Here is a 15063-nt window from a genome sequence, read left to right as displayed (position 1 = left end):
ATAGCTTAATGTTGATCAGAATGTCAAACATCCTAATTTACCATTAAAAAAAAAATCTCAATCAATACACTTTCCAGACAGTAGGAATTTCACCTCCCCCAATCAAAATATCCAAGCATAAAATGGTTCTCTGGGAAGTTAGTTCAGAAAGGAATGATCAGTCGTAAGGTTTTAAACTTAGCAGTGTCTCAGGTAGAATAAAGGAAGTAAAATGAAATTGCTTAAGTATCAAGTACTTTGGGATGATTTTGTTATGTTAATCATAATCATAATTATACTTTATTAGCCAAGTACGTTTTGCACCATACGAGGAATTTGATTTGCCATACAGTCATACCAATAAAGAGCAACAAGACACCCAAATACATTTTTAACATGAACATCCACCACAGCGACTCCCCACATTCCTCACTGTGATGGAAGGCAAAACAAATTCAATCTTCTTCCCTTCTTTGTTCTCCCGCGGTCGGGGCATTATTTTATAAATGGATGTCAGTTGTAGGTTCTCAGCAACAATGTCCAGCAGCTTTCAGTTTGAACATAAAGTATATATTTTGTATTCAATTAAATTTGGGAAGGCAGCAAAATACGTTTTTTGAGAAGGTGTCCAAGATAATCAATGAGATTAGGGTGGTGAATGTTGTCTATGTGGAATTTAGTAAGACATTTGTAAAGTCCCTCATGATAGGCTGATCCAAAATAGTAAAATGCACAGATTAACAGTGACTTGGTTGTATGCATTTACTACTGGTTTATTGATAGAAGACAGAGGGTCATAGTGAAGGACAATATTTAGGCTGGAGGTCTGTGACCAGTAGAGTTCCGCAAAGATATGTGCTGGGACTCTGATGTTTGTGATATATTTCGTAGACCGGTTAGTTAGGTTTGCAGATGACACCAAGATTGCTGACGTTACAATCTGTGAGGAAGACTGCAAAGGTATACAGCAGGATATAGATCAGGTACAGAAATGGGCAGAGAAATGGCAGACAGAGTTTAATCTGAGCAAGTGAGACATGTTGCGCTTTAGAAGTTCAAATGTAAGGGGAAAATATATGCAATTAATGGTATGACCCTTGACAGCATTGATGTACAGAGATATCTTGGGGTCTGAGTCCACAACTCCCTGAAATTGGCAGCACAAGTAGATAGAGTGGTAAAGAAGACATATCGTATGCTTGCTTTCATAGTCAGGGCATTGAGCATAAGCGTCAGGAAGTCATGATGCAGCTTTATAGGACTTTGGTTAGGCTGCATTTGGGGCATTCTGTGCAGTTCTGGTTGACCCATTACTGGAAGGATTGAAGGCTTCGGAAAGGGTGCAGAGAAAGTTTACCAAAATGATGCCTGGATTAGAAGGTGTTAGCTACAGCAAGAGGGTGGACAGACTTGGATTATTTTCTCTGGAATGCCGGAGGTTGTAGAGAGACTGGATAGAAACAAATAACATTATGAAAGGCATAGATGGGATAAATAGTCAGAACCTTTTCCAAAGATGGAAAAAATTAAATACGGGAGGGCATAGCTTTAGGGTGAGAGGGAAAACGTTTAGGGCAGATGAACGTGGCAACCTTTTTTAAACAGTGGGTTGTGAATACCTGGAACGTGCTGCCAGGGTTAGTGGTTGAGGCAGATACAATACTGACATTTCAGAGATTTTTGGGTACACATATGGATATGCAGGGAATAGAGGCATATGGATTAAGTGCAGCTCGATAAGAGATGGTCTAGGCATCATGTTCGGCTCAGACATTGTGGGCCGAAGGGCTTGATCTTGTGCTGTACTGTTCTATATGTCTGTCACCTTGAAATAATGCCAACCATATAGTAACATTCAAATACTGAAAAAATTTCTCTGTTTTCTATTTTCTACAATTTCAGCAAAGGCATTAACTCTTGACATTTTTGCAGAAACAGCTGAGGGTGAAGTTAGGATCAAAAGTAGGATTGTCTTCAAAATAACTGTACCCAAAACTGTCTGGTACCCATGAGGCCTTATTCCCAACCAGTTTAACTGGGTCACATTGATGCTACATTATAATGAAGTTTTACGCTTCATCTTGGCACTGATATGCTGGAGAAGGTGAATCAAATGATCTCATGTAGAAGTGTGTCTGTGTGTACAACAGATGTCAACTGGAGTGTTGGCATAGTTTGGCAACCATTACAGTACAAGGCTCAAAAGGTTTACTCACATTTCATTGTCAAATTAATAGGCAACAGGTTTTTTTTTTTTAAATCTTAACTTATGCATCATTGTTACCTTTAAACACTGCTGGGGATCCACTAAGTGAAGCATTATAAACTAGCATGGATTTGTCAGCTAATCCAACAGCAAGTAACTTTCCATCCCCTGTAAATAAAAGCAATTAGAAGCCAAATAAGTTTCATTCCTTTATTACTGATAAAGTTACTAAATGTCCAATATAATCATAGCATTAAAAATTATGTACTTCATCACGTTTACAAGAAATACTGAGCCTAGATTCTAGCCACCTGCATGCTCAAACTATAAAAAGAGCCTCTGCGCTTAACCTTTCCTATTCAACCAACACCAATCCATATAACGTCAGCCCCTATCTAGGTTGTCTGTGCAGAACCTTCCAATGCATACATGGTTCTAAATACAATGAATAATTTTAAACAAAATATCTGCAAAAAAAAGAATTCGCTGAACAGCATTTTGATTGCGTTTGGAAGATTGTCCTTCTATCAGGCAAGTAAGTATGCAGTAACTGCATTTGTCATCCATGTGCAACATTTCCACAGTCAGCTATCTGTAGTCATGTTTGTAGGATGTTGAGTGTAAGGCCCATCTTCTGTATGCTTCAGTAACAAAAGCTTTTAACTGTACCACGGCACGTGACAGTAAATTAAACAAGTCAACAATGACCTGGAGTTCAGTCTCCATGTACATGCAAATAGAAAAGTTGCCTGCATGCTGCAGCTTGGCTACTGCATGCAGCAGCCTGACCATTGCATGCTGCATGCCGCAGATTGACCACTGAGGTAAAAAAAAAATTATGTATAGACAGTCTTTACTCAGTTTCGGGGTTGTTGTACAAGTGTCATATCCATGTCAAATTAGTTATGCATGGGCGGAAATCCGGGGGGGGGGGGACGGGGGGACACACGTCCCCTCCATGTTTTCAGAGGTGGGAGACAATCCGCCCCCAGGTTTTGTAATCCGGATTTTGTAATTGGGTGAAAAAATATATATTAAACATCTCCTCTTTCCGCAAGACAGTGGGGGTGGGACTGATGATCGAGGGCGCCGATGGGACGAGAGAGACATCGGTCAGCAGGAGGGCGGGACATGATGATTCAGGGTGATGATTGGACGTGGGAGGTGTCGGTCAAAGGCAGAAGTAGGGGGGTGAGACTGAGGGTAGAGCATGGTGATTGTAGGAGAGAGACGTCCTGGTGGAGCTAAGATCATAGAGCGGAGCTTGAATCGGCCCTTCTGCGGGGCCTTTCATCGCCCGGATCGGCGCGGCTTAAAATCGGCCGCCGGCTCTTCCACCGCACCGCAGTCAAATTGCTGCATCGAGGCGATCGAGGCTTCAGATGTTGAAGCCCCCGCCGGGCGATGGAAGATCCCGCCGCCAGTTTTAAGCTGCGCCGGGCGATGAAAGGCCTCGCGAACGGGCCGATTGAAGCCCCGCGATTCGGGGTGGATGAAGCTGCTGTTGCTGGTGTTTGGAGTCGGCCACCAACCAGGTCATGTTACCGTCCGCTGGACCCAATGCCGAAGCCTCACGTGTGTGTGTGTGTGTGTGTGTGTGTGTGTGTGTGTGTGTGTGTGTGTGTGTGTGTGTGTGTTTGCGCATGCGTGTGTGCGGCCACCAATAAATTGTGTCCCCCCCCAAGTTTTGATAGCGATTTACACCCCATACTATGACTGGGCATAAAGTAGTTAAGAAAACCCACTGGACAGCAAAGTAAAGCCTTATTTCCATTTGCTTCTCTTCAAGCAGCACAGAACGAAAATGAATAATTTTGGTGCACCTTCTCTGTATACTAGTTTATTTCACTTCATCCAAAATCTGACAGCTCCAAAATATCCAAGTTCCAAAGAAGAATGAGGTTAGGAATATTTTCCATGCAGAAAGTAACATCAGCATATTCAAATGACCCAATATTTTGGAAATGGCATAGGAAACACTCTGTTTTTAATCTGGCTGACAGAATCAATTTGCATTTCTCCCACACTTTGTTCATTTAACAGGATAAATATACAACTTTATGTTAGTTCAAATATAGACACAAAAAGCTGGAGTAACTCAGTGGGACAGGCAGCATCTCTGGAGAGAAGGAATGGGAGACCCTTCTTCAGACTATGTTAGTATGTCAGATGGAGCAGTACAGCGAGAATTTACTGGTAATTATACTTTGTAATCTTTCAGAAATCCAAAGTGCAGAGCAGAGAGTATGCGGTTCCACTTTTAAGTATTAGTAGTTCAGGATTAGTAAGTCTACAAAAAACCATAGTTCAATGGTTTAGCATACAGCCCTCATAAAATCTAAAGATCTTTCTCTTTAGATTTTATGTTCCTTCATGGCACATGTACAGTAGTTCAGTTTTCCACTGAAATTTTCTGCATACTTCAGACACAAGGAACTCGTAAATAATAAATAGCTACACATTGCAATTACTTTAATGTTGTTGCAGCAGCCTCATTCTGAAGGATGGATTTCAGAAGGTGAATTCTATTACTATATTTTCATTTCAGTTGGAGGACAACATCTAAGCAGGATTTAATTAATGTTCATTATTTTAAATTGGAGCAAATATTGACATACTTAAAATCAAAAGCAAAACAGAATTCTGAACGTGTTTAAGCCATTTTATTTTATATTTGTTATTTTTCAACAATAATCAGCTCTTTCTCACTGGAAAAGCTAAAACCCCTGTCTCACGGTGCGAGTCGACCCACGAGTGACCCCGAGTTTAAAACAAATTAAACTCGTGGTAATCACGTACGATTAACGTAGCGGGAACGTCGGAACTCGTGGACGCAACTTAGTGACTCGTGGCGCTAACGGCAGGTACCCGTGAAACTTGTTAAGTCTTGAAAAATTTCAAACATGTTTAAAGTTTTCCACGAGTCAAATTTACTGTTGAAGTTAAAAATTGAAACATTTAAACTCGTTGTAAGAACTTGGTGGCCCGTGAGTTTACCTTAGTGACTCTTGAGTCTACTGTGTTAACTCGTGGGCACTCTGCACTCGGCAGCTGGACAGAGAACAGTGACCTGGGAGATTAGTTCCATTATCCCTCTGATGTTGATTCTTATCTGTATGTTTATGTTGTTTTTTGCCTGTTTGAGCATGTTTGTTTCTTTTGGATACTCCCACTTTTTCTAATAGCTTAAAGTGTTGAAAAGCTTTTTACTAATCCGTTTGATTCTCAGTTTGTTTACTTCATTGCACAATAAAAGAGAGTTATTTGTTATCAAGATCAAATTGATGTCTGGAAGTCTTCATTTTAATATCATTACAAAGTCATGACTTGAATGTAATATTCCTTTCATCCTACAACATAAAATTGAGGAAGTGGCATAATATATTCACATCTTGATTCTCACAATCATTTGAGAGAGTTAAGGACTCAGGTGTCTCATATGCTGTGCTTTTTAAATGTTAAAAATTGTCCCCTCTCAGTAGATCAGAAAATAAGACAAACAGCACGGTGAATGTGAAACAAAGTCTTTATTCATCTTGTTCAATATAAAAAACGCTTTTTTTCACATATTGAGAAAAGGAGCACCACAGCAAACAACACAGTGGCCTGAAAAAGGGCTTCTCAAACATGCAAATCAACAAATGAAACACAAATAAGTATTTCCAGTATATACTCTCATTCAGCTGAGAAATGGAGTACAAGCCTAAATTCAGGCAATAAAATAGACAATGCAAAGCACTCAATGGTAAGTTTTGAGAACTACCATCAGATAAGCAGATGCATGATAACCACTTTTAAAGAAAAGACAGATGCAATGAAATTACTTACACTAAAATGAAAAAATAAATCCACACTTAAAGTTAAATAAAACAGTCATTTTTGCCATGTGATGATTTTTCAACACGTCGGTAGACGTGGTCGGCTCAAGAGTACTCGCACTTTGCTCACCCCGCACCTTCAGCTTTCGGCCTCAAGTAGCAGATCCCGGTCCCACTCCGGCTTCACTCAGAGGCTTCCGGTTCAACTCAGCAGCTTCTGGTTGGTCGTGCCGGTCACTGCAGAAGCAGCCCGCGAGCTGCTGACTCTCTGCGAGCCGCTGACTCTCCGCGAGCTGCTCAACACACTGCGCCCCTTCAGCTTTTTATTCTCCTCGCCGCGTTATTGACAGCGGGTTCCGGAAGGGGCAGTTTTTACGATTTTTAAACCTTCATAACTTTTGTACTATTTCACCGATCAGAACAAAACTTATTTGACTTGCAGCAGAGGAGAATGGTAAGGTGGCGATAAATCATAGCGCTATGGGGGATTGTTTTTGCGCAAATTTAATTACAACGCATACCAGAAGTGGTCAAGATGAGAGCTTTAGTAATGGTATAGATAGATAGTAGTTTAGGATCAGTGAAGGGCCTGTCCCACTTAGGCAACATTTTAGGCGAGTGCAGGAGACTCTGCGCTTGCCACATGATCGCCACATGTTCGCTGGTGGTCTCTGGTGAGTCTCCTTCATGGTCGCGAGGAGTTCCTGCATTATGGGAACTAGTCGCGGCCTCAGTATGGTCCCATGGAGAAAATCGATACTTGTGTAGTCGTAGGTGTAGTTGTAGTGAGGTCGCCATGTAAATATAGGTAGTCAAGCTAGTCGTAGGTAGTTTTAGTTAATCTCCTTTGCTGACCGGGCATTTTCATTTGCCCAATGGGGGAAAAAAACTTAAGCACGAATTTTCAGAACCAAGGAGAACTGGCCGGTAATGTTAAATGTCCGCTAAACCTCACAGCTGTGTATCTCTGGCATATTAAAAGTTGTCTGGCTTCTTAAAAGTGTCTCTACTCCATCTCCCCCCACATCTAGTTATGAATGTTCTTGGACAATTAAACAGCGAACAGGAGGAGCGGCTCCAAGATAATCCCCATCATCAATGATGGTGGGGCCCAGTATGCGAGCGCTAAGGCAATCATATCTTTGTTGAGCCATAAGTGCCAAAAGATGATCCATCTTGGTTTTTGCTGCTGATATCCGCCCACCATAGAAGCCACTCCAGGTGGTATCAAAAAACAGCTTTGGGACCAGACATCTCAGCTGCAATTCTGGAGTCTCCTGACTAGGTATGCCTCTAGCTTAGCTGTCCCAGTATAGTTGAACACTGGTGGAAAATTGCTCAGTTATGTCCCATAACAGAGACAAGACTTTGCCTTCCATCATAGTGAAGAGGTGTTTGGAGATTCACTGTGATGGATGTCTGTGTAAATTGTGTTAATTGTGTGTCTTGGTTCGTATGACAGCAGAAACGAAATTTTGTTTGAACTTAGGTTCAAATGACAATAAACGGTATTGTATATATTCACAAAAAGCAAGATAAATCGAATCTGTCTAATTACAACCTAATAATTCTATTGTCATTCACCAGTAAAGGATTTGAAGCTGTCATCAACAGTGCTTTAATGTTGCAGTTATTCAGTAATAACCGATTCACTGATGCCCAGTTGGTTCCAGATCTTATCACAGTCTGGGTCCAGACATGGAATAAAACCACAAATTCCAGAGGTGAGAGTAGAGTGGTTTTTCTCCAATTTCAAAGCAACATTTGGTCAAGAGTGGTTGGAGTTATACTTCTCACAAAGGAAGATGGTAGTTGTTAGAAGTCATCCATCGCAAAAGACTGAATTACGTAAAAGGGATTGGTATAAGCTGTTATCTATGAGTACTGTGTTTACAGACCTATTTAAAGTTGCTGCAAGTAAGAATTTCATTATTCCGTTTCGGTACATATGAGAATTAAACACTCTTGATATAAAACACTGCACTTGTGGGAAACCTGAAATAAAGGAGAATGCTGGAAATACCCAGTTAGACAGAGAACAAAAATTAACATTACAGGTTGATGACCTTTCACCAGATAGTATGCACATATGTGTGTGTCTGTGTCTGCATCTGAGTGTGCTTGTGTGTGTGCGCGTATGTGCATATACATGGCATTGCATGCATCAGATTGCACCCAGTATCAATCACAAGAAATTCTAATTGTTTAAGAATACAGCTATATGGCGATATAAATCCACTCTGCCTCAAACAAAACTGAAATAAAATAAACTCATGCAGCAATTATTTCCACTTCCCATACTCAGGCATCTGAGATCATAATAGTTTAAAACTTAGAGAATCGAAACTTGTTGTACATAAACTCTTAATAGCCACCCAATATACTACATGTCGATTCAGTATAGGAAACTTTTAATTCACAGCTTTAAGAAAATATGTCTCGCTTACCCGAGTATTGGATGCAGCAAACAGGTGTTGATTGGTTTGAAACAACAACTCGTGCACTGGGCCTGCTTGGTGCCAGACTGTCAAGTGGGTATTCTTTGGTAATTCCCCTAAAGCGAATGAATGAATGAATGAATGAATAAGTTTATTGGCCAAGTATGTACACATACAAGGAATTTGCCTTGGTGCTCCACTCGCAAGTAACAACACGACATACAGTAAACAATTAAGAATAAAACGTAAAACATTAAAACATTAAGAAAAAAACATTATAGTTTAAACATGTGAATGAAATAAAATACCAGAGCAAAAGGAGGCTACAGACTTTTAGTTATTGAGTAGAGCTACTGCTCGTGGAAAATGAATGAATGAAATCATAATACATTCACTACAGATTTTCAGAGTAATTAAAGTCAGAGAAATACAGCACAAAAGCAGCCCCACTGACCCAACTCATCCATGCCAACCAAGATGCCCATCTAAGCTAGTCCCATTTGCCCCTATTTGGCTCATATCCCTCTGAACAATTCCTATCCATGTACCTGTCCACATGCCTTTAAAATGTTGATATTGTACATGACCCAACCACTTTCTCTGGCAACTCCTTCCATAAACCCATCATCATCTGTGTGAAAACGTTGTTCTTCTGGTCTTTTTCTGTCCCAATAATATTTTCAGTGCATATTGCAACTCTTACTGGACATTAACACCATAAAGCATTGGAGTGAATTTGAGCAAGGACTGGGACAGAAAAAAACAACAATGGGCATTGCCTATAGTATGATTTAACTATTGCTCAGTTTAATAGGTTGGGTGTAGAATAGTTAGTAAAAACAAATCCACCTGTTCGCATTTCCATCCATGAACATTTACACCCCTTATGCATTGTAGCAAAAGATCTTTGAGCATCATCAACTTTTAATCTGGCATGCTCCAAATTCCTATCAGTGGAATTTCTCAATTACTGTCTTTAAATTGTCTAGTGATTGGTGGAGCAACAGAATTTTTTTTTTCACATAGGGATATTATCATGTTCGTTTCCAGTAGAAATTTAAATACAAATAAACTTCCATATTTATGAATTTTATGTAGAATATTTAAAGGATGGCTGGAAACAAACAGCGACAATTCAAACACTAATATTTTTTAAATGACATGACAGCTCCAATTACCTTGTAGTCAAGTTCTAAAAATGGAGATTTATTTGAAATTGTATTTCTTACTTGAGACCACTATTTTTCTCCTTCGGGACTGAGTTGGCACGTTTTTGAGAATTTAACTTTGGTGTGAACATGTTGACGCTGCAACAAAATCATTAACAATACAATTTTGACATCAATACACGAGTTAGAACTATGACTCAACAGTTAATTAATATAGAAATTAAGCTATTAAACATGATGCAGTAATTGATCTTGAATTATACAATTAGAACCAGGTTTTCATCTGATATGTATAAGCAGCAGAAGGAACTGGAATGGAACCATTTATACTATATGGTTTTGAAGTTCATGCTCCTAGTTTTAAGACTAACTAGACTAAGTGAGTTCCGTTGGGTCCCTGTCACACGGGAGGCCTGGTCCCCCAATGCAACCCATTCCCCAACGCAATATTCCACCATTCACCCATTCCCCCAACGCAACCCATTCCCCCAACGCAATATTCCACCACTCACGCCTATCCCCCTCCCATCAAATCCACCCCTCTCCCTTCTACTCCCCTCCCTACCGCCCTGCACTCCACCACCCCTCTACCCCACTTCCTCCCTCTTTCCCCCTCCCTCCCTCTCTCCCACCCTCATCCCTCTCTCCCCTCCCCCTTCCTCTCACCCTCATCCCTCTCTCTTCCCACTCTCCCCCATTCCTTCCTCATCCCACTTCCCCCTCCCTCCCCCCTCCCTCCCTCATCCCTCCCTCATCCCTCCCTCCCTCATCCCTCTCTCCCCTCCCTCATCACCCCCCCCCCCCATGCTGTGGGCCGGGCTGCGGAGCTCCCTCTCTCCGTGTAACGCTGCGGTGCGTTAGGGCCGCTCCTGGTGTCCGTGTCTGTGGGCCGGAGTCGCTGCCCGTCCCGGGATCTGCGGTGTCCCTCGCCAGCGGGTAGACAGCGGGGCTCGACGCTGCCCCCCCCCCCAATTCTCTCTCCATTACCCCTTCTCCCTCCTCCCCATTTCCCTCATCCTCCTCCCCTCACTCCAATTCCCTGCTCCAGCACCTACCCAGGTCGTAGAGCAGCGCCGGCCCTGGCTGTTGGCAGCCGAAGCACTCGCGGACCTGGCCCTTGACGGAGCTGGGCTTGCTGTGCCGGGGGCGGGGTGAGGGTGGCGGGCGGACGAGCCAGAGCTGCCCACAGAGCAGGAAGCGGAGGCTGTGCACCAGGATGGCGGCGTCCGGGCGGCCCTCGAAGCGCTGGTACATCTTGACCCAGGCCCCAGGCTTGGGCACGACACCAGCCGGTGGCTCAGCCGCCGCCTGGGATCCAGTCCAGGCCCCGACAGCGGACGCGGCCAATCAGTGCAGCGATGGTGACGCCCCTTCCTGACTGACAGGAGAGGAGAGCAATCTGTGTGGCGGTGACTGACAGCAATCTGTGCATTTTTTAACCTTAATAACTTTTACAATATACCATCGATCGGAACGAAACTTGTTGCACCCGCAGCATAGGCGAACGGTGAGTAAGCAGGCAAACAATTGGAGCCCTTTCACGTACCGTTTATGCGCAAATAGGAAAACCTCGCAAACCGGAAGAGCACAAGATCAGAGTTTTAGTTATGTATAGAAGATTTAGGAAAACAGCCGCACAAAGTCAGGATCTGGTTAATTCAGATCCTGGCCTTGGGTTAGAATTAACTGGAGCTGGGCCATTATCTGGTACAGAAGTGTTTACAATGGATCTGTGAAATATATGCCAAGGGATGTGCTACTCAACTATCAGAGGTACCAAGAAATGTTTAGAATTTGTACAGAGAACTATTATAATATTCCACACTAATTTTCTAACATCGGTTTGATTAAGATTTTCTCCTTGGTCATTCTGCTACATATTGAACCACTTAACCTCCTACTTTGAGTACATTTTCAATAAGGAATGCGACCCATATTCAGGAGAACGATTTTACTTAATGGCCCTAATGACCCTGCTCTCTTGCTGGTTGCGTAAAGGACAATTACTTTCAGGACGGATATTCTAGAAATGCTACATCTTATCCTTATTTCTGAAAAAGCAACAGGTGATGAAGAAGGTCTGAAGAAGGGTTTCGGCCCGAAACATTGCCTATCTCCTTCGCTCCATAGATGCTGCTGCACCCGCTGAGTTTCTCCAGCATTTTTTGTACCTTAGGTGATGAAGATATCTTTGCAGTTACTTGCTCGAAACCTAGCCGGATTCCCTAATGCACAAAGCTGTCTCACTAGGGATTAGAGAACACCAAATCTTATGCCACAACCAAAGTGTTCTATAAAAGTGAAGAAAAAAAAACTTAGCTTGATTTAAACATTGTTCAAGCTTTCAGATGACGTCAACATTAACTCTTACCTTGGTGCCAAGGTGTAGCCAGAAGATCTTACTTTGGTATGAAACACCACCGGCTTGTCTTTGACACTGCTGACTATTGGTTCCACAAATCAAAAAAGAAACCACCATTACTTTTTACAAGATATTCAGCTTAAAACATCAACATTATAATTCACAAAGTCGATAAGGAGCATTGTCATTTTCAATAAGCACAAATCAGAAAAAATCAAGTTCTCTAGATTGGCAGATAACAGCATCAGTGACATTTAATAACCACATATCCAACATCATTCAATATTCATATAAGTGAACTGCCACAGTCAATACTACTGCCAGTCAGAGTGGAAATAATTGAATAATTCCACCATCAATAAAGCTTGATGCCCACTGCTACAAATAGCCATGATTGATTCATTTATACATCATTATACTCCACTCACTGCAATGTCTGGAGAGATTACTCTGCTTTTATTAGGTTACTATAGTTTCAGATTCCTTCACTCTTAAACAGGTACTATTTTCTGAGCAAATCATTTCCATTGCACAAAGTATTTGATTCATCACCTGGTATGGCAATTATAATGCTCAGGAATGCCTGAGGCTGCAGAGAGTGGTGGTCTCAACCCAGTCCATCATAGGCACTGCCCTCTCCACCATCGAAAGCATATGCATGAGGTGCTGTGTCAAGAAGATGGCATCTTGCCTCAAGGATCCCCACTGTCCAGGCCATGCCCTCTTCTAACTGCTACCGGAACAGGAACAGCTTCTTTCCTGCAACTGTTAGATTCTTGAACTAATCTGCACAACCCTAATTCTACTTTGGCAACACAACACTACAAACCATCATTGCACTACCATTAACTTGTTTTGTAGTTGTGTATTTTTGAGATAATGCCTTATTTTTTCTTTTCACTGTCATTTTCTTCAAATTCTTGAAGAATTTGTGTTATATATGGAACCCTGTTACACGGGAGGCCTGGTCCCCTAATGTAACCCGTTCCCCCAACACATTTTCCAGCACTCACCCATAGCCCCCACGGGAGGCCTGGACCCCCAACGCAACCCGTTCCCCAAGGCAATATTCCACCATTCATCCATTTCCCCCAACGCAACCTGTTCCCCAACACAATATTCCACCACTCACCCATAGCCCCCAACTGCGTAGGGGCTGCTCATTTCCCCTTATTCACCCTCCCTCATTTTAAACTTGAAAAAAATACTTGCTAGGGCTGGCAGGTCTCAGTGTCCTGGGATAGCAACATTGTAGCGAGCAGGGCTACAATCCCATTGTGACGTCATAGCTGTAAGTGCCAGTGCAGAGGGAAGAAATCTTTCTCAAATTGGGGTTTTGTAAAGTTAAAAATGTGAATAACTGCTGAAATATAGCATCAATCTGAACAAAACTTGAGATACCACACCATAGGACAAAATCAAGTAAAACTATAGCGCTATCATGTACTGTTTTGGCATAAGTGGGACCCATTGAGTCCCAGTCACACGGGAGGCCTGGCCCCCCAACACAACCCATTCCCCAACGCAATATTCCACCACTCACCCATTCCCCCAATGCAACCCATTACCCCAACGCAATATTCCATAGCCCCTAACTGCGCAGGCACGGCTCCTTACCCCTCATCTCCGAGCACTCCCTCCACTCCTCTTCATGTGTGGGAGGGGAGGAGGGGAGGGGGGAGGAAAGTGGGATGTGTGGCAGGGGGGTGGGAGGGGAGGAGGGGTGTGTGTGGACAGGGAGGTGGAGGGGGGAGAGGGTGGTTTGGGGGGAGGGGGAGTGTGGGGAGGGGGGCGTGTGGCAGGGGGGTGTGGGGGGGGGAGGTATGTATGTGGGCGGGAGGGGTGTGGGAGGGATATGAGGGATGTGGGAGTGGGGGTGTGGGAGGCAGGGTGAGGGGGAAGGGGGCGTGTGGGAGGGGGGCGTGTGGGGGAAGGGTTGTGCGTGGGACGGGGGTGTGTGTGGGCGGGGGAGGTATGCGGGCAGACGGTTTGTGGGGAGGAATGTGTGAGCGGGGGAGGGGTGTGTGAGCAGGGGAGGGGTGTGTGGGGGCAGGGGGGTGGTTGTGGGGGTGGTTGTGGGGCGGTTGTGGGGGCGGGGGGGTTGAGGGGGCTCGTGGGGGTCGTGGGGGCAGGGGGGTTCTGGGGGCGGGGGGGCATTGTGGGGAAGGGGGGGTGAGCTCAGAGAAAACACGGGGGAAGATCCATGGGGGAAAGGGGGGCATCACGGGGGAGGGGGGAGGAGCCAGCGGGGGGGACCAGAGGGGTAATGGCTGGAATTGGCAGTGCGCTGGGGACTCACAGCAAGTGCTGGTCGTTCTCCTCCGCCAGTATCAGAGTCTCCGCTTTCCGTTTGGCGACATCGGCGACATTTCTCTGACTCTGGGCTGGGCTGGGTCGGGTCTCCGACGGTGGGCTGCTGCTTGGGGCAGGGCTGGGCTGCTTGGGGCTGGGCTGCTTGGGGCTGGGCTGGGCTGCTTCGAGTCCCTCTGAAAGTCAGGTTAGAAACCTCTGGCTGTGTTCGCGGGCGGGGGCGGGCTGTGAACGCGACAGGCGCTGGGGACGGGCTGTGAGCGCGACAGGCGCTGGGGACGGGCTGTGAGCGCGACAGGCGCTGGGGACGGGAGCCGGTGAGTGAGTCCGGAGCTGGGTCCTGGAGCCACTGAATGCGGTCGGAGCCGGGAACTGGTGAGCCCACACCTAAACCTTCTCCTTCTCTCCTTCCTCCACACACCCCCCCCTCCCCCACACCCCCATTGGGGAATGGGTTGCGATAGGGAAAGTAGACACTTATTGAAGAATCACCAATAGAAACTTAAAAATAGACACTTATTGAAGAATCACCAATAGATAGATTTCAGGTGTCAAACATTTGCAACATTTATTTTTAATAAAGCAGTTGACCAGATACAATATCTGCTTCTACATTTCTCAATAGGAATCCATAATTATTGAAAGGCCTTATAAGCAGCATACCAAAAAACAGCTCTGATGGGTGGCACACTACCTGTCCAACCAGCACTATCCTACCCACTGAAGCTTTGGTTTATACTGTAAGGTTATCATGTTATAAAATTTCCTCAATAACGTAAAC

At 44.1% G+C, this 15063-nt stretch overlaps 1 protein-coding gene across 1 annotated transcript in view; it reads right to left on the bottom strand.

The window, feature by feature from the left end:
• The window catches only part of wdr27 (WD repeat domain 27), a 439332-nt gene that overhangs the window by 394764 nt on the left and 29505 nt on the right, over window positions 1-15063 (bottom strand). The window contains exons 14-17 of the mRNA XM_033026389.1: window positions 11982-12054; window positions 9671-9748; window positions 8451-8557; window positions 2264-2353 (exon numbers count right to left, since the gene is read on the bottom strand). Of these exons, the coding sequence (XP_032882280.1) occupies window positions 2264-2353; window positions 8451-8557; window positions 9671-9748; window positions 11982-12054 (348 nt within the window). The remainder of the gene's footprint in view (window positions 1-2263; window positions 2354-8450; window positions 8558-9670; window positions 9749-11981; window positions 12055-15063) is intronic.

Source organism: Amblyraja radiata, chromosome 8 (genome assembly GCF_010909765.2).
Source record: "Amblyraja radiata isolate CabotCenter1 chromosome 8, sAmbRad1.1.pri, whole genome shotgun sequence".
Taxonomy (NCBI): Eukaryota; Metazoa; Chordata; class Chondrichthyes; order Rajiformes; family Rajidae; genus Amblyraja; species Amblyraja radiata.
This window is presented reverse-complemented; position numbering and strand designations above follow the sequence as displayed.